Genomic DNA, 23,266 nt, shown 5'->3' with positions numbered 1-23,266 from the left:
TGCCATGTGGTGTCTTTTATTTACTGATATGTTCCTTCATACAGACAAATGATCTGATGTAAAATACCACATACAACCTGCCTTGATTTCCTTCTTAAATGCTCAGATTATTTTTTGTTTTAGCAACGTAATCTATTACAGTATTTACGTACTAAAAAAATGTTGGTACAATTGCTTTGAGATCAAAATACACAGGACCTGTTTTTTATACAATAATGTACTGGCTTCAGTTACACACAAATAAAGTATATAATGCCCAATTTGTAAGCTTTCCTAAAACCCTCTCACTCAAATTACCACGTTAAAATAATCTTTAACCAACCCAGTCCATCATGTTTCCTCTCACTTTTCATTTGACCTCACTACCTCTTTGTTCTCAACAGTGCAGCTCTAATAGTTTCTCTGATGGATCTCTGCGCTTCACTCTGTGTTCTGGGCATTGAGATCCTCGTAGTCAGCAGGAATAGTCTCTGTGGGGATGAGAAAGAAAATGAACTCACAGCGTACTTACAGTTAAAGTGGCTGATTTAGCTTTGTTTACCTGGATGATACTCACCATTGCAACGGTACTTCAGGTTGGACCAGATGATGTTTTCCTGAGAGAAGCAGAACACGCCCAGTCTCCCTCCTCTCATGCTGGTGTCAATGATCCCCTCGGTGTCCGCCACCAGCTTTGGACCCTCAAAGAATCGAGCCCTGGTTCACACAAGGTGAAACTAAGTCAGCTCACACTGTATGATTGTGAATGTATTTAAGTGTCGATGTGTGAACTGCAGTGGGGATAATGTTATGAATTAATGCACTTAAGAACAATCCTGAGGTATTTGACTCAAGTCTTCTCATTTCATGCCACTTAACACTTTTGCTCCACTACATTGTAGACACAACTATTGTGCGTTATACTGCATTCATCTGACAGCTTCAGTTAATTGTGTCCTAACAAATTAAGATTTGTATACAGAAACATTTATAAAGAGTTTGACTATAAGAGTAACTTTTTTCAACTTCTCATAAAAGAATTCTTTCAGATGTTCCTTTATTTTTTTTTCCTGTTGAAAGAAACATATTGAAATCAATGAAGGCTTTTAAAAAAAAAAAGTTGTATACAAACTAAAACAATAGATCAAAACAATAGATCAACTAATGGAGATCAAACAACAGCAGATACATCTAAAATGAAAATAATCATTAGTTTCAGTCTGATACCAAATAGAACAACCAAAATCCTGCTTTTACATCAATGCACAATTATAATCATATCATCAGGAGGATTGTATCGCATAGGGCATTTCAATTTTTTACACTGATGTACATTTTTCCTGATAAAACATAAATCATTTTACTTAAGTACTACTTTTAATGCAGGATCTAACAGAGTGTTAGAACAGTGTGGTATAAGTATGTTATGTATCACCGCTGGTGTCTGGAAGTGTGTACCTGATGTATCCGACCTGTGGTCTGTGCTGGAGGAACCAGCGGTAAGAGACCTTGTCCTTCCAGCCAACGTTCCTCGGGTCCTTCCACAGCAGGCGCACCTGGCCGGGGGTGTCTCCTGTGTGCCACAGGGAGTTCCTCAGATACTCACCAGGACCCGTCTTTGACTTCACAACCTAGTATCGATAAAGAGACAGAGAGCATAGAAGAAGACACAAAACTGTTGATGAGAGTAAGAACATTTCCCCAGCAGTAACTCCGGAGGTAGAGTGGGCTGCCGCTAATCACAGGGTGCCAGATCAATCCCAAAAGCCTCTTGTTCACCTGCACAGGCCCAGGTGATTTAAGTGTCAGGGGCCACTCTGGCTTCCACCAACATGATCTCACTCAAAGAGAAATGTACCATCCAGGAAGAGACTCAAAATTACAACAACAAAACGCACAAAAGAAACAAACAAACTACAAAGAGATGCATAACAGCGACAAAAGGACGAAGAGACTCACAACGACTATGAAAAGAGCTACAACAAACCAAAAGAGACTAAAAGCATTTGATATGACCACAAAGAGACACAACATGTTCAGGACGAACTTAGTACAGAGGCAAAAGAAAGAAAAAACGGACAAAAAAAGACAAAAACACACCAAAAACTGTCTTAACAACTATAAAGTTTGTGGGTCTAGAATTCAGGGGTCTCAAACTCAAGGCCCGGGGGCCAAATCCGGCCCGCGACTTCATTTTATGTGGCCCCGCAAGAGCTTGCAAAGAATATAATACGTTTATTATACAGTTACATGCCACTTTACAGAAGCAGGTTGCCCATGAACTACATGTCCCACAATGCATCTTGTTTTGTGACATGCACTGAAGAGACTTGCAATTATTTGCTTCTGCTTTCAGACGTAGTTAATTACTAAGTTATTATCCTATCCAATAATAATCTAATTCAGAGGCAATAATGTAATATAATACATTATTTTATATATATATATATTATATATTTATATAGTTACAACCGGCCCTTTGAGTGCAACCTTTATGCGAATGTGGCCCCAGATCCTTAAACTCCTTTTGCATGTCTTTGCCCATAGCCATAGCATAATCCATCCATGATCCTGCCAAAATGTCCTTGGGCCAGAAATTGAACTCATAATTGCTCCGCATAGCTGGCTCCCATCATAGTGTGATTGTGTAGAGGGAGCAGCCATTCACCTTGAGTTGTATTCCCGGGTCAGCGACGGCTCTGAAGGGCGCAGCCTGCCAGTACGTTTGCTCGGTCTGTTTCCACATCACCACGTAGAAGGAGGAGGAGTCCTGGTAGCCGAAGATGAAGCCTGCATAGTCATCATCAGTCATCGTGTTTACGTGGAAGGTTCCCTCAAAGTCAACACCACTGAACGCTTTGTAGCCTACAAATGCAAGAGATGAGAAGACATAAATAACATGTTAGGGAAAGGCTGCACACTGAATTAGATGGGAAATGTTCTGTTTTAGGTGGGGATGTGACGATTCTTCTTACCTACAGCAAGGCCAGGGTCAGAGTTCATTGTCTGAACGATCTCCATGCCCTGTGAGGACAACAGAGAGTAGCTTCACTTTGTTTGCCCTATTATGACACTGTGACTTTGAACAATTACATTCAATGATTCTCTCTTCTAAACCATCAACGTGCATGTTAGACCCAATTCCAACTAAGCTGTTGAAGGAAGTTTTTCCATTAATTAGCACTTCTTTATTAAATATTATGAATATGTCTTTATTATCAGGCTATGTTTCACAATCATTCAAAGTAGCAGTGATAAAACCGCTTCTTAAAAAGCACAACCTCGATCCAGAGGTTTTAGCCAACTATAGACCTATTTCTAATCTTCCGTTCCTCTCAAAAATTCTTGAGAAAGCGGTCGCAAAACAGTTGTGTGATTACTTAAAAAACAATGATTTATTTGAAGATTTTCAGTCTGGCTTTAGAACACATCATAGCACAGAGACAGCTCTGGTTAAAGTCACAAATGATATTCTAATAGCCTCAGAAAAGGGGCTTGTCTCTATTCTTGTTTTGCTCGATCTCAGTGCTGCATTTGATACTATCGACCATGATATCCTATTGCAAAGACTAGAGCACTTAGTTGGCATACAGGGAACTGCTTTAGGCTGGTTTAGGTCCTATCTATCTGAACGCTCTCAGTTTGTACGTGTTAACGATGAATCTTCCACGCAAACCAAAGTTAGCTATGGAGTGCCACAGGGCTCAGTGCTCGGACCTATTTTGTTCACATTATATATGCTTCCGTTAGGCAATATTATAAGGAATCATTCTGTAAACTTTCATTGTTATGCGGATGATACTCAACTATATTTATCAATCAAGCCTGATGAAATTAATCATCTAAATAAAATTCAAGACTGCCTTAAGGACTTAAAAACGTGGATGACCTTAAACTTTTTGATGTTAAACACGACCAAAACTGAAGTTATTGTACTTGGCCCGAAGAATCTACGAAACAAATTATCTAAAGACATACTAACTATGGATGGCATTAATTTGGCCTCCAGTGAGACTGTAAGGAATCTTGGTGTTATATTTGATCAGGATTTATCCTTTAACGCCCACATAAAATCAATTTCAAGGACCGCCTACTTCCATCTACGTAACATTGCAAAGATCAGGCATATCTTGCCTCAAAACGATGCAGAGAAACTAGTCCATGCATTTGTTACTTCTAGGCTGGATTATTGTAACTCTTTATTATCAGGGAGTACCAAGAAGTCAATCAAGTCGCTTCAGCTGATTCAAAATGCTGCAGCTCGTGTACTAACCAGAGTTAGGAAAAGGGACCACATTACTCCGGTTCTGGCTGCCTTACACTGGCTCCCTATAGAACACAGGATAGAATTTAAAATTCTTCTTCTCGCCTACAAAGCCCTTAATGGGCAGGCGCCATCTTACCTTAAATAACTCATTATACCCTACTGTCCTACTAGGGCATTGCGTTCCAAGAATGCAGGGTTGTTGGTTGTTCCTAGAATCTTTAAAAGTACAATGGGAGCCAGAGCCTTTTCTTATCAAGCTCCACATTTGTGGAATCAGCTTCCAGTTTGTGTTCGGGCGGCAGACACCCTATCCGTTTTTAAGAGTGCGCTTAAGACCTTCCTTTTTGATAAAGCTTATAGTTAGGGCTGATTAGATTCAGCCCCTAGTTTTGCTGATATAGGCTTAGTTTGTCGGGGGACATCTTACTTCTTCCTTCTCTCTGTCTATACCCGTGTACACTCATGTTCCGATTAACCCAGCTTCCCCAAATGTCTTTCTTTTTTGGTGTCTATATACGCTGGGATCCGGAGTCATGGATGATCCTGCGGTCCTGTGTCCTGGATCACGAGCGCTGGATCTTGAGTCGTGGCTGTGGTCCTGGATCATAGGTCCTGGATGGATATCCTCGTGGATTCATCTTCCTATTATATACACACATGCATTTCCAAACATTTGGACTACCTATGTTGCAAATGTATTATCTTTTCAATTTACACACGGCATCTATTGCACGTCTGTCCGTCCTGGGAGAGGGATCCCTCCTCTGTTGCTCTCCCTGAGGTTTCTCCCATTTTTCCCTTTAAACTGGGTTTTCTTTGGAAGTTTTTCCTTGTACGATGTGAGGGTCTAAGGACAGAGGGTGTCGTATTGTCATACTGATATTCTGTACACACTGTGAAGACCACTGAGACAAATGTAACATTTGTGATATTGGGCTATATAAATAAACATTGATTGATTGATTGATTGATTGATTGATTGATTGATTGTGATTTTGAAAGGGATTGTGCTGCTAGAACCATCATATTGTGAAAACGTCAAGCCTCTTTAGTATTATGTTATCACACCGTTAAGATTATATTTTCTTCATCCTAACTGGAGTGATCATGTTATTATAGCATGTAATGATGTTGATATCCGAACATTACTTTACTATTACTAAATAGGTTTGTCTTGTTGTTATCTTTAAATGTATTTCCCTATTAGTATTCCCCTTAATAGACTGTTACAATAATTCCAGTCTACTATTATCCACATACAGCCATTGTTAATTCCAGGTTATTATACAAGACGATACGATAATACTTTATTGACAGATCGAGCCTGAAATGTACTTTATTACTTGGCTTCTTACTTACTTTAGTGTTACTTGATTAATACTTATTTTACATACAATTATTACCATACAATTAGAAGTTATTTGCAAGTTTGAATGTAAAGTGCAACCCTGAATGCTTACACACTGAAACAGAGGCTAGTTATCCAGGTTGTTTACCTGGTTGAGGACCACCCAGTTGGGGTCGATCTGAGAGTCCCCCTCTGGATCCAGCACTACGGTCTGATAGGCTCTGAAGTCGGTCAGCGTGACCTCTGCGTTCTCTGGGCAGTGGTCGATTATGTCAATGACGTTGTCTTGGTCAAAATCTCCTTCGCATGCGTCTCCGACATTGTTTTCTGAAACGCACAGACACAGATCAGGGACCAACACACATACTGTACTGTACACACACATACAGTATCACACGCTCCTGTTCACATGCATGTACGTACTCAGGAACTAATATGATGTCTATAAAGACCCAGAAGCTGGACCCTCATATTTTATAAAACAGAAATTACAACAAAAAGTAAATAAATTAATACATAAATAGTAATAATTAAATAATATATATATACAAAACTAAATGTAATATATGGTATTCATGATAAATACGTTTTTTTCTAACTTTCTTATACTTGTTTTCCTTTTCCCTAACAAAATCTTGACAACTGTCCTGTATTAAAATGTTTTCTACTTCCTCGTGTTGTTGTGTTAATGTGAACAATATACTATAAATATTGTACTGTATGACACTTACCATCTGTGTCCAGTTGGTCTGGGTTGGGAACAAGTCTGCAGTTGTCGTCATCGTCCAGGATGCCGTCATTATCATCGTCATCGTCACATTCATCTCCCTATCGAGAAGAAGTAGCACATTTGTAGTATTTTAAACAAAGAGCCATCTTTATTTCAGCATACATTCGAATAATCAAAAATAAAAAGTGAAGTATGAACAAGGAGATTAAAACCATTCCATCCTTGTCGGTGTCCAGCTGAGAGGAGTTGATGACTGTGGGACAGTTGTCTTTTGAGTCCTGGTGGCCATCACCATCACTGAGGAAGAGGAGGGAGGGCATGTCAAACAAATGGCAACACTTTACACATCTTCATACCACAGGTCATAGCAGTGGGCTGTACCTGTCTACGTTGTCATCACAGGTATCTCCTACGAGGTCATCATCGGAGTCAGACTGCAGAAATACAAAACAAATACTGTTGGTCAGCGTTACCCGGACTACCGATCTTTCCAACAGCTTTTACCCAGAGGCCATCAGACTTGTGAATCATCTCTCAGACTTTGCCCCCTCCCATCTCATTATCCCAGTCATGACCATCAGCACTAACACTAGTCACTTTATTGATTTGCACACTGCACCATACCCATCCGATATCATTCATATTCATATTCATACTGCTATGTCTATCTTTCTTATTCTTATGCATATTTATATACTGTATGTATACACCATACTCTACCCTGCTGTATATATATCATATTTATTTTTATCATGCAGCACATTATGTACTTTTATTCTGAGACTTTTTAATGTACGTCAGTTCATATTTTACAATTTTTCTTATGCTAGTTTTTATCTTATATGTTTGTTCATATGTATAGTTTCTTAAAATGTTGGTGCGGAGAGCTGAGCGTGTGGAGCCTGTTATACTGTACACATGACAATAACATATCTTGAATCTTATGGCAGCAGGTTATTACTTTTCAGGTGTTTTTTGGTTTGTTACCTGGCTAGGGTTGAACATATCAGGACAGCTGTCGCAGGCATCTCCCACCCCATCGTTGTCTTTGTCCTCCTGGTCTGTGTTGGGGACTCGCTGGCAGTTGTCGAGGATATTCTTCAAGCCTGCGGACACATTCACCTCAACTCCTTTATTTCTGCGTCATGTTCAAAACCCGTGACGCAGAGAGGAAAATCAAAAAGCATGATAGGACGCAGCCCAAAGTCAGACACGGTCCGTCAAACGCATCACCAGATGGCACTGTTTGTTGAAGACGGGGGTTAAATAGTTTCCAGTGGCCTTTAATGCCTGGCGGAGGCTCACCATGGAAAACGCTTTTTAGAGAGGAGACAGACATGACCAAGCGCTTAGCAATCCAGCCTTGAAGTTAAAGACATAACCAAATGATCAAGAGCTTGGAGCTCTGCCAGACTGAATGGACAAGGGTCAACGAACACAGATCAAATGTGTGAGGCATGTAAAGTTACACATTAAGGTGAGAAGTTAAAATAGTTTTCCAATGGAATAAATGAGAGGTGCTCTAAATTGCAAACAAGTATTTGAGAACATTTTGTGAAAACAGCACATACGATTTTAGTTGGAACATTTTAACACTGATCACTGTTTTCGACTAAGGTTTCGAAATAAGGCTTGAATTGTTTCCCTCACAGCCCGTGATCTGACTGCTACAGGATGTGAATTGGAAACAGACACAAAAGGCCGGAGGATGTTTTGAACTGATAAAGTGTTGCCAGTCCAGGGAAAAAAAGAGCCCACACTTCCTATTTATTTTATTTCTGTCTAGACGCTCTGCGGTTTGGAGAACACTCACAGACACGCTGGTGGTTAAATGTAATTATTAGCCATTTGGGTTTGTGTTTCAAAATCTATTACCTCTAATTGATGCAATAAACGCCAAACTGGTCCAGTAACTACACCTCCCACAGTAATGACCATCCAACCGTTTCCGCCAATGTGACCATTTACAATAATTGACTTTATAATTACACGCAGTTTATAGCCAACTTAATAATTATTGACCCGTTATATAACACACATACACTAGGCATGGGATGATATAATATCTTTATGTAATGTGTTTTTTGGGGAAGAACATTTCAATTAATTGAATCATCAAAATGTGCTTAAAACTCTCAATGACACCGATTACATTAATAATTTTGCCTTTCATTAATTTAAGAAAAACATATTAATTCATCACAGATAGGACCCACATCTTTTTTTCCGAATACATTATAAAAGATCATTACAATTTCCTCGTATGTGCAAACCTACTTGGCAATAATCCTGATTCTGATGTCAGAGTTGGTTTTTTCTTACATATAAATTCCTCTAATTTTTAAAATCAGGCTCTTTTTAAATGTCTCAACCGACAGCTTTTTCAAGTCACTCACGAGATAATTGTCGAGATTATCCCAATAGTAATATTGGATAGTGAATTCACTACCATCACCTTGCTGTGAGTGTTTTGTATTGAATTATACGATACACTCCTATATTATCCCATCTGTTCAACATACACACTTACCGTCCCCGTCCATATCATCATCACACTCGTCCCCCAGCCCGTCCTGATCCGTGTCCCTCTGTAACGGATTTTCAACTGTTTTGCAGTTGTCACAGGCGTCGCCATGGAGATCCTTATCGCTGTTCTTTTGTTTCACGTTATGAACGAGCCAGCAGTTGTCCTACAACAGAATAAATAAATGTATACTGTAAAGTGCATCGTCTCAAGTGAGAGGGTTTGTAAAGACTTGTTTGTTTAGTTTAGTTTCTAGTATTGTGGACAGTCCCCATTGATCAACTGTCACAAAAAACAGTAAATGGGGCAGCTTTAGCCAACATGGCTAATTCCCAGCTGTTGTCCCTGGCCAGATGATAATAGACACCCTTCAAATCACAATATATCAACAGCATTAGTTATAAAAAAGGATGAAAGACAAGTAGAAACAGCAGAAAGGATAAAAGAGAACAATAAACAACACACGTTACTACATACAGTACATGTCACATATAGCACATCACAATCACAATTGTATGAGTTGAGTGAAGCTACCTACATCATCGTTAAGAATGCCATCACTGTCTGCGTCCTCGTCACAGGAGTCCCCCTTCCCGTCGCCGTCTGCATCCTCTTGGCCAGAGTTTGGCACAAACACACAGTTATCCTGGAAACAACACAAGTGAACACTCAACATGAGATAATACGAGAATGAATTAAAGGCATAAACAGGGCTGGGTGGGGAGAAATACGTACCTGCTTACAGTTGATGTCTCCGCACGGGAGCTTAGTGTCTGGATACCCGTCAATATCGGTGTCTTTTCCACACACATAGCCATTACCTGCCCAACCAACGCCACACTAACACACACACAAACACACCAGATGGAATATCTTTATTGTGTAAATGATATAATGAGAAACAGTAAGTGATTCATATATTTAATGTCTAAGGGTGGTCTTATTGCTCACCCTACAGCTGATGCTGCCATCTCTCTCCACCACACACTCTCCATTGGCGTCACACGGGCTGGGTTTCCCGTTGGGGCAGAGCCTGGTTGCCTGGCAGCCTCTCCTCTCGTCTCCTGTGAAGCCAGTTTTACAATCTCCACAGCGGAAGGATCCCTGATGAGGACAATGCTGCGTCAACAACCATGGCCTCCTGCTATAAGAGAGTGATATAGTAACTTTTTCAATGGTCTCACTATAGTGTTGAGGCAGTGCGAGTTGGCAGTGCATCCTCCATTCTGCGGCGGGCCCAGACACTCGTCTATATCCTCACACACCTGAAAATAACAGATAGTCATTGCAAGACATTGTGGACTGTTCGGACAGATCATTTTTGGGATTTGAATGTATCCAAACTAAAGAAATGTGTTAAAAAAACAATCTTTTTCTTTCTTACATTCTTATCAGACCTTCAAATACTTGGAAAAATGGTTTAATGACAAATTGAGAAAATGCAGATGTCATTGTGGAAAAAGGCTCAGCAACATTTCTACCGCATACTGCATGTTAAGTAGAAGTTAATTGATTTAAATAGTGCAATTGAACTGCAATTAAAAAACACTGAAAAAAATTAAGGTCATATGTGTTTATTAGATATTTGTTTTTAAATGTGCAGAACAATTGTCAATGTGAATTTCTGTGTGCACGCACATCTGCAAGTATTTTAAATTGAATTGAAAGAAGAGCAGGCAGAGATAAACAAAGACAGAAAGAATGTATTTCATACAGCGTATCAATTGAGTTTGTTGTACCTGTTTGTGGGACTTAGCATAAGACACTCCAACTCCATTTATCTCCGGACCGCTGAATCCCAGAGGACATTTCTCACAGCGGAAACCAGGAGCAGTGTTCACGCACCGGACCCCCGGGTGGCATGGCTGGAACTGGCACTGAGACACACAAAGACACTCAATGATAATAAGTGTACTTTGACTGGTTGCAGAGTTGCATGCAAACTGAGTAACTTATCAATACCTCGTCTACGTCGTCACAGCGCACCCCGTCTCCTGTATATCCTTCCGGACAGGGGGCGCACTGGTAGCGACCTGACTCTGATGGGATGCACATGTTCTGTCTGAAACAGGTCCCAGGTGGGCACTGAGGCTGAGGCTGAGGAGGCTGGGGGGGCTGAGGCTGAGGCTTAGGTTGAGGCTTAGGTTGAGGTTGAGGGGGGGGACTTAGGCTTCATGAGAAATGGTGCAGGAGTCGGACCTGTGTTGGTGTTTGGGTTGACTCCGAGGCCTGTGGGCAGATAGGAAAGCACCTCATTGAATTATCCCTCAGTCAGACTTATGCAAATACTTTATAAAGGAACACTGTTTTTGTACTGCTTACCACAGGCAAGACACTCTGCAATGGTGTTCCTCAGAGAGGTTGTCTCCTTAATCTGAACCAGAAAGAAAGGTCCGTTAGTCAGCACACGCTGTGTAGCTTTCAGCTCATATCAATGGGGGCGAATCAGAATCTCATGTAAAAGGCTGTATAATGTGTGTCTGATAAGGCCAGCTATATTGATCTGGTTCTCTATGCAAAGGATTCACTTTTGTTGGACAAGGGTGAGATGCTAAACTTAAAAAGAAAACGTATATTGCCTCAGGCTCCCAGTTATTTATTTAAATGAGCTTCTGAAATCACCAACTCCTCTATGCTGAGCTCCTTTTCACTTTTCCTCAGCTCTCTGCTGCTGGAGTTACAGCGTCCTTCCTCAGAGTCTGGATTCTCAATTTTCACAACAAATCGCTCTTTTTCTATTGAAAAAACAATTGTATCAGAAAGAAAAAGGAAATGGCAAATAGTTGTGAATCAGCCCACATGATTCCACTTTAAAACCCTTTTTAAACAACCGAGGACCTCTCGACATATACTGCTACCCACAGCTTTCCAAATAGCTTTTGTTTTATTTCATCTATTTCACTTCATCTCAGCATTAACCTATTTTAAAGAAACAAGTTAAGAAGTTGTTGGACTTTTAAATAAATCTTGAACAATTTTAAGGTTTTTAAGGTTACCTTTCCATCAAGAGTTACCCGTGTGAGAATGTGAAGAACACAGAGCGGGTTACCTGCTGGTTGAGCAGCACCTTCATGTCAGATAACATGCTCTTCAGCTCCAGCATGCTGACCTGGTCGTGTGTTGTGCTGCCTCCCTGGATACCTGGGGGAATTCCACTAATCACAATTAGAGAGCTGGATAAACAACAACTACTATCCTGATAGGTAAGAATGTCTGAATGTGTTTATCAGGTGATTTTCTCAGCGGTCTTTTCTCACTTAGCAGCTGCAAAGTTTCTCGCTGATCCACGCTGCAGTCCTGCAGAGTCGCCACATTGTCTATGGTGTCCTCTAACACCAACTTCAAGTCTGTCAGTTCATCCTAACAAAGGAATAACAGATAGGGTTATAAAATGAAATGCATGTGGCATACTTCTCTGAAGTTGTTGCAATGAAGCCGTATTCATATCATTTTAAAATAGTTTTCCATGCAGCATTTCTCTGCCTTTAAATGTGTGATTGCTCTCACCTGTCCTCTGGACTGCAGGGTTCTCAGTGCCACCTTGTTGGGCCCGGGGGGCAGAGACCCAAAGGCAGCTGGCAGATCATTCAAAGTGTGTGCCAGTCTGCAGTCCACATAAATGTTGAGGCTAGGTGTGCCGCCCTGAAGGCCTCTGGCATGCAGCATCACATGGTGATCCCGCCCGTCTGCCAGGGACGCGTGGTTGAAACTGGTTGTGGCAAATCTGCCGTCTGTCTTCTGGTAACGAAGGGTCACTGGAGATGGAGAGAAGGGAGAGAGAGAGACAGAGAGAAGCAGCAGGAGAAGTTATTACAATCAAGCAGATAAAGTGGTCTGTTGCAATAGAGGTGTGTTGGGGGGTTATTTCACCCTTGCTGAGTTTGGCCTGCACGCTGAGCTCCAGGTACTTGGTGAGGTCTTTGGGGTTGATGACACTGTAGAGCGAGGTGGGCGCCTTGCTGTGGAGGCTGAAGGAAGAGAGGAGAAACGCCTCATCTCGCCCTTTGTTCTTCAGACTTCCCTGTAACAGGTCTGGCAGGCAGTCTGGAGACACCAGCAGGTCGTATACTAACACAGGAGAGGGTTGTTAAAAAGCTGCATTAGACTGCCGTGAACACAGTTAAATACAGACCCTACAGGGACTGTTTATAGTTTGTAAAGAGCTTAGAAAATAGTCAGCTTTAAGCACTCACTCAATCTGGTACACTGTAAAAAACAAACATTATTAATGGAGAGCTTTCTGAGCTTGTGTCTCGATGGCTACCGTTCGCAGTGTACCACAGATTGCTAGAGTCATGGTGCTTTATTATGTGTGACAGTGTACCTGTGGGAGTGTGCACATGCGTGTGTGTGTGTCAGTGCACGTTCTTGTTCGTATCCTGCTGTGTTTTATAGAGTGGTAGACTGGAGGTGCAGAAAGAAAGGAGCAGCAGTAAAGTCTTTCCACTGGAACAAACCAGCTGCCTCACATGCACGTACACATCAACGCACAAAAACACATGCACACAGCCAGAAGCTTCAAGTAAATACAAAGTGACCGACACTTATATGGAAAAATGTGCGTGTAGACTCCAGGCAAATCAACGTTTTGCACAAGCACTTTCTCAGCTGGCAGTTAAGGGTTGTTTTAACATTTAAAAAAGATGTACTTATTTAGGTCGGATTGTTAATAGATCCGGGAATGACAAACTCTGATAATCACAAGAAAATCCAAACTAATTAGCATAGTTCAACGTTTTACCAGGTTGATGCAGATTAAAAGTTTAGAAGACAACAGATAGTTAGGAACTGAAAAGACTCTACATTGTACTGATCTATAGACAGAAATATGTGGTTTTCCAGAAGAGCATGGATGCTGAAGAGTACTTACTAATGCCTTGAGCTGTGACAGTGAGCAGCAGCTGTTGCAGCAGCAGAGACAGAGCCGCTGCTCTGGCCCACACACCCATCTTTAGTGCCCGAATGTGGGACACACCTCAGGAGAAGCTATGTTCCCGTAAAAAAAAAAGAAGTGTCTGTTTCCACTTTTGGATCAGTAGGAATATCAAATATGATTCACCTATTTTAACACAGCATGGTGGAAGAACCCAGGTGTTGAAGCAACATGGTTTTGTGGACGCAGGCACAGCTTTTAAAGCAGAGGGGAGGGTCCTTGCACTCGACTGCTGCAGAAGTGGCACAGTGTAGGGACCAGTTTAATAGTTAGAGGGAGTGTCCCCTTGCAGCTACTGTTCCAACAACATATAAAGTGTTTGATGTCCCTATGTAAAGTATTCCAAAGGGAATTGTCAAAATACTGGATTACTTATACTATATGAGCTGTTATTATTTTACTATTTTTAAGAGTGAAGAGAAAGCTTTTATTCCTTGAATATTCATACTATCTTTTGGGGTTTCGTAATATAACAGCATTAAACCCTTCTGTATATCAGCTAGTACAGCCAAATCTAAAATGTCTGAAATGCCTTCCGGCGCAGACTGAAAACTCATCTCTTTGGACTCCACTTCGAGCGATAGAACTACTAACAAAGCACTTATATACTAATAAAGGACTGGCTTACCTAAAGCCAGTTGAGTAGCACTTGAAATGTTTTGGCTCTATGAAGCCTGATGTACTTATATGATTCTGTTTTCTTCAAGGTTGTATTTTGTTGGTCGAAAGCACTTATTGTAAGTCGCTTTGGATAAAAGCGTCAGCTAAATGCAATGTAATGTAAAAATGGATTGTGCCTGGATCTAAAAGGGAAAGGCTGATCCCAGCTGGCCTTTGTTTTTCATAAACATCACAAACCTGTGTTATAAATGTGGATTTGATTACCTGGCTCCCGTAAGCCAGTTATTAAATTATATAACTGCGTGCCAGATGTTTTTTATTGAATTTAATGTAATTTCACTGGTTGTACATGCCTCTGCAAACCTTTTCTAAATTCCATCTGTTGGAGAGTGTGGGAAAGGGAAGACACAGAGGGCTAGACTTGAGACCCTGGAAACATTTCATGATATAAGTCTGGTACTCATCTTAAAGCTTTCTCTACAAACCTCAAGTGCCAAAAAGCGACATTTACCATCCCTCTGAGCATTATCAGCACACATCCGTCGGTGTCTGGCTGTCTGGTCTCCAACCAAACACCTGGCAGCCTTCAACCGTCTGACTGTCAGCCGGTGGACATACGTCATGCCATTGTTTCTGAAGATAAGTGAAATGTCAACAGAAAAATCGAAATGACTATTTGACATTTTTTGACATAAAAATCTAAAGTGAAATGGGCATTTCCATTCCTGATATAAATTAAGTCAGTCTTCATAATAATGGATGCTGAATGTATACTGTTCCTTTCAATCCTAATGTGAAAATACTTCACATTTCTGAATGACGATTGATCTTAAAATTCACGTGACAACATGTGAACTCAGATTCCAATGATTGCTGGAAGTGCTGCAGCTTCACCTTCTCTGGCCAAAGTGTCAGTGCTATTGGCTAAAGGTTCATGAAAGTATAAGAAAGCATTACAAGGACCAACTTCTATTTCTGCCCGAGGCTACATTTTCGCCGTTGATCCACAAATCATCTCTCCGTGGAGCCGTGGATTTTATTAAGAAGCGTACGATGGTGGGAAATCAAATTATAATGAGAAACTGGAGAAACCCAGATGAGCCCTCTTTTTAGGAAAGGTTCACAGAGTTGGCAGAAGTGGCATCACACAAACACATTTCTTTCAGCTTTAAGGATAGCTGGGAAATATTGTGTGGAGAGTCTTCTTTAAACACAATGCTAATGTGGACAAATCTTAAAATGTAAAGCACACACAATGTAGGAGACCAGGGACAGTTGTAACACCTTCAATATCTCCAATCACAAACAAGCTAGTGATGAAACTCACTCTGCACATGCGCAGTTAGATGGTAAGATCGCTGAGAAAAAAAGGAGCCACGTTTGAATTTCTCGCGTAAGATATCAGCAAAAGTGTGTTTCTGAGGTAAAATATTAACTAAAATTATATGATGTATTTTTTGGATACTGTCTTGAGTTCAAATGTCTAGGAATCCAAACTAGTATTATTAGAATCACTGTTTTGTAAGCTACAAATATAACTAGCTAAATATGGGTCAAGCTAGCAACCAGGCAGGTTCACGGGGGTGGAAGCAAGACTGGTGGTCCTGGGACGGTTGTAACGGGACGGTTGTAACATGGCACATTTACAATGATGGCTCATTTGCTTGAATGATCAATTGTTCATTCAAGCATACAGTTGTATTGGTCTATATCTATATGGTCTCAGCTCAAAGGAGGTAGGTCCACATAGTTAAGGTAGAAGCACCTCTCAGAGAACAGTTTAATCCTTCACAGAGGGTGATGCTGTGTGTGTTATCTGTGATCCTGTTCATTGCTCATTGTTTGTTGGAGAATGTGTGAAACCCCATTCAAATCTTGTTGCCTTAGAATTTGACAGCTTTCCCTATTTGTTGTCATGTAGCGTGAAAAAAGGTAACCGTTATTAACATGTTACAACCGTGCCTGGCATGTGTTACAGCTGTCCCTGTAAACAAAGACAACAGTAACAGTTGAGTTAAAAAAAATATATACATTTTCCAAGCTGTACTTATTTCATAAAAACATCTTAAATACATTGTTTCAGTAGCTGACATATTGATAATGTATAATATAGAAAAATGGCTTTCCTATTGTAAATGTTTTTTACTTATTGGGGAAAAACCCAAAAAGTGTTGCAACTGTCCCTGGTCTCCCTACATATACTCAAGTCCACAGCACACACTTTACAAACTCTGAAACAAGGTGCAGTGCTGTGAGGAGATATACACAGATACAATTTATGTTGTTGTTTTTTTGGGGCGCCAGACTTGCTGACTGTTACACTTACCTAAAGTTACCCTATAATGCCTATACTATCTACATGTAAATTAAAATAAAAAGATCTGTTATATATGTTTTGTTATAAGAATTAACCCACGATGAGTGGCAGATGTATCTGTATCAAGTTTACTAATGGCGATCCTAATAAATTAATAATTATTGTAATTGACTGTGTCTCTGGTGTCGGATAACTATTGTGTTGCTTGTAATATTCATGTGGGAATATACATTTTATTTGTGTTAATTCCTATTCAATGTGTATGTATTTACTAAAATGTGACAATGTTTATATTAATAACAAAATAAAAAGGTGTGTATTAAATAATATTGATATAGAAAACATTGATTTTGTTCACCCTGATATGACAGGTATATCGTGACGTCACCCGCAGATCTCCTTCCATGAAGCAAACATGGCGGCTGCCATGGAGCTGAGATGCTGGGGAGGAGACTGGGGTTTGCCTTCTGTCCACACCGAGTCACTCATAGTCCTGGTAAAGTTACCCTACGCTTCTTTAACAAAATACACGGTTATTATATCCAGCATTTCTTTTAAGACAACATGTTTCTTCACGTGGTTTCTTTGCGTCTTCTCTGTGTTTCTCTGGTTAGCTCCCATGCTACCTTGCCTGCTGCAGTTTCAGACTCTGCAGGATAGAAAACAATATTTCCGGTTTAATGTTTGCAAAGATGTAACATATCTTTGCTTACTGCATGGTCTGTCATTCGCGAAGGACTGGCGCTCAGATATCTCTCTTTTGTCACAGAAATGTGGTCCTTCAAGGTCAGCTTGTTGAAGCTCCGGTTTTCATTTATATGGATTCACCTGTGTCTCGCTGGCTAACGTTATCTTTAGATGTAGTCCTAACTTTGTCAGGAAAATGAACATTGAGTACTTTTCTGGATGTCAGTGATGTATGTCAGTGAATCACTGCAGTTACAACTCCTGCCACAAGGTGACACTTTGACTGATTTATGAACAATATGATGCTTTCCTTATAAAGCATTTAGATGGTTATACTAATGTAGTTGTTTTAGTTTATTGACAGCAGTCTTGTATGGTTAGTATCAGTACAACGAAATGAAACATTTGATTAAGAAAATACATTTTAGTGGCAGCTCTTCTTGATTTAATTGGTCATATTTCTTTGTATTTGAATTGTTTTCCAGTTCCAGTTTCAAACATTTAGCTGCATTACAACTATTTTACAAAAGTTAGTGTTGATTGTATTACAGTCCTTCACTGATAGTATAAACAGTAAGTACAGTCCCAGCATAACATTTATGACAGACTTTGAAATCCTTACTGCAGTAAAGGTTTTCTCTTTATATCATCTTTCCTGATTTGCAGTTTTTTCTTTCAGGCATACGTCAAGTTTTCAGGGGCAAAAGTCACAGTTTCTCCGATAGACTGGACATGGAAGACTCTAACAGGTGGGCTGCACCTTTCCATAAACTAGCATGACATAACGTTGTTGTTCAGACACCGCATGAACTGTGAATTATTTGACTGATAAGGGAGTATTTCATTAGTAAGTACATGCATACTTCAAATCACACAACAATGTTTTTATTTGTCAGAATTTGTTTAAAAATAGTGAATACATGTCAATTGTAGGTAGAGAATACATTGCTTATTACCAGACACTAACAATAACATGAGGATTTTGACACCAGATCTTTTCTCAAAGTCTTCTTCCTGTTATTCAACCTGCAGCGACAGTCCCAGAGTTGCTGTGTGGAGATGTTGCAGTTCAACAACCATCTCAAATTCTCAATTTCCTGAGGAAACAGGTGAGAATAAATGCCAAGGTTTCTTATCACCTGCTCAATACATCCCCACACTCATTAAGCAGATTCATAATATTGACTGTATTGTTTGTGTACTCTCAATTTCAGAGGTTTAATGCAGACTATGAGCTGTCAGCCAGACAAGGAGCCGACACCATGGCTTACATCGCTCTGCTGGAGGAGAAACTACGACCAGCTCTGGTAACTCCCTCTCTCTGCTTGTGTCCTGACGAGAACTAACCTGTGACTTCTGTTTATACTCAAAAGGATGCTTTGTCTCCCGCAGATGCACACTTTCTGGGTGGATGCAGACAACTACGTCAATCTGACACGGCCGTGGTTTGCTTCACGCTCACCCTTCCCTCTCAACTTCATCGTCCCGGGTCGCCTTGCCAGCACCGCCCTGTCCCGCATCCTGCTAACCAAAGGAGAGGCGCCACTACACCGAATCACTGAGGTGGAGGGGAAGGTACATGTTGACCATTTGTTTCAACTCTGTGTTAATGTGTTAAGGACTCTTTTTCACACTGTACACCTCTCATTGTCTGCCTCAGCTCTACAGTGATGCTAAAGAGTGCCTGAATCTCCTCTCATACAGATTGGGAACTGCAAGCTACTTCTTTGGCAACTCGTGAGTTCTTTAATGTCATTTAAAGGAACATAAATGTAGCTTTGGAAATTAGTACTGAGTACAGTTTTATTATTTGTTATCACAGAAAAAACATATACTATGTGATAAAAAGTAATATAATAGAATGTGATCAGAAAAGTCATTAAATCCTCCTAAGAGTGTACCATGTCACCAACAAATATCTTTACATTTCGTTGTATATTATCCAACAAAAAAAGTCAGAAAAGTGCAGGTTTATGTATATTACATGTAGGTGCAAAGCTATTGGACACACACAAGTTGAGATGGAAATATTGTCTTGTTTTTTAGATGTGAGGTTAGGAGTTTATACTGGTGTTAGTTTACTCTTAGTGTTAGTATTTCAAAATGATTCATTGTAAATCATTTTGTTTAAAACACTGTCAATACGAGTAATACTGTTTAGATATCTAATAGCCCAATACATCTCCCTTTTTGTTTGTGTTTGTAGGCCAACCAGTCTGGACGCCTTTGTGTTTGGCTTTTTGTCTCCACTTTACAAAGCGGGTCTCCCCAGCAGCCCGCTGCAGAGCCACCTCCAGCAGCTGCACAACCTCACCAGCTTCTGTGACAACATCCTCGCTCTCTACTTCAACGCCGACCGTCCATGTAAGATCGCTGCACCCACTGGAGATGCTCACACACTTGGTGGAGAGGATATTTATATCAAAAAACACAGCACATGCACAACTAACATCATTTTCATTGTCCTTCTTCTCACACCTCTGTTTCTTCTGCTTTATTGGTCTAACACTCTCCATTGACTCTGCTATCTTCTCCTCTGGGGGCCCCTTACGCCTCTTCTCTCCAGGTCCTCCCCCACCTGTTCAGGAAACAATGGATGCCAACCTCCAGAAACTAACTCAGCTTGTAAACAAAGAGTCCAACTTGATAGAGAAGGTGCTTCTGCTTTCCTTTTGTCGTCTCTTTGCATGAGTTCATTGTTGCGTTTGGCAGATCCAGTCTCAGCTGTAATGAAAGTATATACAGTAAATTCTCTCTCTCTCACTCATTATCATAATATGATGTGCTCTTACTAACTTTGACATCCTGTACTGTAGATGGATGACAACCTCCGCAGCAGCCCTCAGCACAAACCCCACAGAGTAGACCCCAAACCCAGCCTGGCCAGCGAGAAGAGCTCCACTCCTGCGTGACCCCCGACCTCTCCACCCTGATCCAGCCGAAAGAAAGGAAAGGTGCAGCTCTGAATCCGACTCGACATCCTAAAATCCCCCAAAAGTATCCTCCAGCTGAACTACAGTTTGAATGGAAAGAAACCCAATAATGGAGTTATGATTATAAAAGAGACTATTTAACAGACCTAATGATGATAGATTACAAAGATGCTAGTCTGAGAGAGAAGGAAAAGTGCATGTGTGAGGTTTTTAAAAAGGTTAGGCGCATGTATGTGGTTATGGATGGAATGCTAAGAAGTGGTGTTTAATGAGAAAGACACACAAAGTCTAAATGAAAGCTGAAGGAAATGAAAAGTCCAGCAGGGAAGCGGTGGCCCTGTTTGACCTGAGAGTGGACCACTTAAAGGAGCAGTGTAGGAGTTTGTGGCATCTATCAGTTAGAAGTTATATTTATACATAACATATTCCATTACTGCCAATAAGGCCACGTTTTTTAGTGCGGCTCTACTCGATTCTTCTCCAATGCGTAGGGTATCGAACAACTGTAGCCTGGGTGATAAGCTAAGGTGCGATCCTTGATACTGCCGTGTAAATGGGAGACTTGCTGAATCATTTCAACTGCAACAACACCGAAGAAAGTCTGCATTCCTTGGTGTTCAGTTTAGTTTTGCCGGCTGCCATTTATTCAAAAAACCTTGGTGTAGTTAAAAGAAAAGCAAATGTGATCGCTATTGATAAAGCAAACGCCATAAATCCCCTTCATTCCACATAATGGCCCTGGAACCTCTTCTTCCTTTTGATTTGAAGTATGTACTTTCTCTACAACCCTTTTATATTTAACATATTTAAAGGTATATTATGCCGTTTTTCCCAAAAAAACCGATGCATAAACTCCCTTTTAATCACCACTAATGACTCGAATGGTGTGTGGAGATTTATCAGAGTATTTTCTCCTTTTTCCGTGTCCAGGTTGTTTCTAAGGGTCATGGTGGACACAGCCAACATCCCTAAGTGGACAAAGCTCATTCCAGTCTGAGGTTGGCTTTTAGCTTGCTGTATGTGACGCAGCATGTGGTCTCCCACTTCTGGTGTACAGTATATGAGCTGGGGGGGGGGGACATCTGCACTTTTACAAACGTCAATCAACAATTCCTGCATAGTATGCCTTTCAAGACGTCACTAAAATATGAAATCTGTGCTAAAGCACCTAGATTTGTTTAGATATCTGATGTTATTCCAGTTTATAAATCTGTGTTTCACCATGGAAAACATTAGTGCCACTCTGAGCTCACATCCTCCCATCTGCTGGCAAAAAGAAAAACCTGTGATTTCTAATGACATTCAGTTAGACTAATATACAGTAGGTATGGTGTATGTATGGTATGGTATGGTGGCTATCGCAATATCCTAACATTAGCTTTCGTTGCTCTCGCCGCCTCTGCTTTGTAAAGATGTATAGTTGTAAATATGTTCATGATTGAAATCAATGCAATGGTCCCTCTATTAGAGCCGAATAGCTCCTTCCCACTCTGCTAGATACACGGAGGACTTATACTTGCTGCAGTAAGTCATTCACAATATGTGGCACTAATCTGTGTTTGTGTGTATGAGAAACCAGTGTGTGTCTTTTAATTATAATGTATTGTTTATGCAAGATGCTCTGTATCATTAACAAACAACGTACTGTTGTTGCCATGGTTCTCCACTTTGTTGCAGTCTTTGTTTGTTTAGATTTTCTGCTATGTTGTATGTTGTGCCTATTTAACGTTTATCGTGTTAAAACTGAGGTGTCTGTCCCATTTGGTAATGTCTCATTAGTTGCCTTTTTGTCTTACTTTAACCGTCTGCATTTCTGAAATTGGACAGTAAAACGAGTTGCCACTTTTCTTTACTGTTTTGTTCCCTAATTTTCTCACAGCCTAATGCATGTTTACTCCAACACGTTCATAGCTTCCCTGGTGTCAGTCCAAAGGAAATAACTCTTGTAAAGATAGTTTGGCTCATGCTAATTCCCTAAAATCCCTTCATGGTTCCATTCTCGGTAAAGCACTGTATTCTGAAACAAAAGTGTGAGTGTGTTTCCAATAACAAATCTTAGCCACAACAAACAGGCTGGTGAGGAACATGTGGGTGTGTGTGCCTACACGACTGCGAGTGTCTTTGTACAATTGTCAACATGTTAACAGTGCCCTTCATCATTTTTGATACATTCCCGTAAATTATCTTCATCCTTTTTGTTTCTGTTCATTCTCTGTGGGCGGCTGGTAACGACTGTCATCATATTATTGAAATACAAATAAGATAATCCAACTATGATCACTGTCTTTTTTTCTCCCAAGACAATTAACGCTTAATATAATTTCCCTTGAAACAGTCAACATGGAGCCTGATTACATTGATGAGCTGTTTGCAAGGCATGCTATTGGGTGCTTTTCCAGATTTCACTGCTCCCCATGCCTCCTGAGTGATGTTTGGAGCACAGAGAGCTCTTTGTTTGGTGTTGGCCTTAGACTTGGAAAACATGAGAATGTTTAAGCTGTAGGGTGAGCATGCTGAACATCACATATTCTCTAAATCATCGGTCCTGTGAGGGAGAATCTTGAGTCTTATCTTGACTGGCGTTGAATAGGTGTGGCAAGGGGAAATAATTAGCACATCTGGATCTGTTGTCAATGTTGTGCTAAAGATATTAAAATGTTTTGTGTGAGCATCTCTTTAATGCAGTGATTTAATGCCACTTTTATCATCCCTTTTCTCAGTTATGTGTACAATAAACCATGTCTGAGTCACACGAACAGTAGTCTTCAGCAGTGAGATTGGAGCCTAACTTTCCTCTACAAGAGAAAAATATCTTCCTGAGTTAAACTACAAATATTCAACTTCGCAGTGTTACCAGTCCTATTCTCGGTGAAATGAGGCTGACAATTATAAAAAGCAGTCCAACAAATCAGATGGAAGCCATCAGC

General features: G+C 40.5%; 2 protein-coding genes across 3 annotated transcripts; one reads left to right on the top strand and one right to left on the bottom strand.

Moving 5' to 3' along the window:
- On the bottom strand, window positions 1-13,880 carry thbs4a (thrombospondin 4a). The gene is given in 24 exon segments (XM_034091922.2): window positions 1-470; window positions 557-696; window positions 1,438-1,610; window positions 2,648-2,844; window positions 2,955-3,003; window positions 5,743-5,921; window positions 6,326-6,422; window positions 6,537-6,621; window positions 6,706-6,758; window positions 7,312-7,430; window positions 8,855-9,014; window positions 9,387-9,494; window positions 9,584-9,688; window positions 9,800-9,952; window positions 10,033-10,113; window positions 10,588-10,725; window positions 10,811-11,020; window positions 11,022-11,077; window positions 11,171-11,222; window positions 11,898-11,989; window positions 12,106-12,208; window positions 12,356-12,603; window positions 12,719-12,916; window positions 13,719-13,880. Coding segments are annotated over 24 exon segments (2,925 nt in total). The 5' UTR covers window positions 13,798-13,880; the 3' UTR covers window positions 1-420.
- A 1,899-nt stretch (window positions 13,881-15,779) lies between these two features.
- Window positions 15,780-23,007, top strand: mtx3 (metaxin 3). Of its 2 annotated transcripts, XM_034091979.2 has the most exons (10): window positions 15,781-15,825; window positions 17,091-17,215; window positions 18,086-18,155; window positions 18,439-18,515; window positions 18,621-18,713; window positions 18,799-18,981; window positions 19,067-19,143; window positions 19,613-19,770; window positions 19,973-20,061; window positions 20,223-23,007. In XM_034091979.2, exons 2-10 carry the CDS (start codon window positions 17,135-17,137, stop codon window positions 20,316-20,318), a joined length of 924 nt encoding a protein of 307 aa, XP_033947870.1. In that variant the 5' UTR covers window positions 15,781-15,825; window positions 17,091-17,134; the 3' UTR covers window positions 20,319-23,007. The 2 variants fall into 2 exon arrangements, with proteins under 2 accessions (XP_033947871.1, XP_033947870.1); XM_034091980.2 differs by lacking the exon at window positions 19,973-20,061 and having other exon boundaries at window positions 15,780-15,825; window positions 20,223-20,313.
- The last annotated feature ends 259 nt before the right edge of the window (window positions 23,008-23,266 follow it).

The sequence above is a fragment of the Pseudochaenichthys georgianus genome, chromosome 9 (assembly GCF_902827115.2).
Source record: "Pseudochaenichthys georgianus chromosome 9, fPseGeo1.2, whole genome shotgun sequence".
Lineage (NCBI taxonomy): Eukaryota > Metazoa > Chordata > Actinopteri > Perciformes > Channichthyidae > Pseudochaenichthys > Pseudochaenichthys georgianus.
Note: the sequence above shows the minus strand (reverse complement) of the source record. Positions and strands in the feature narration are given on the sequence as shown.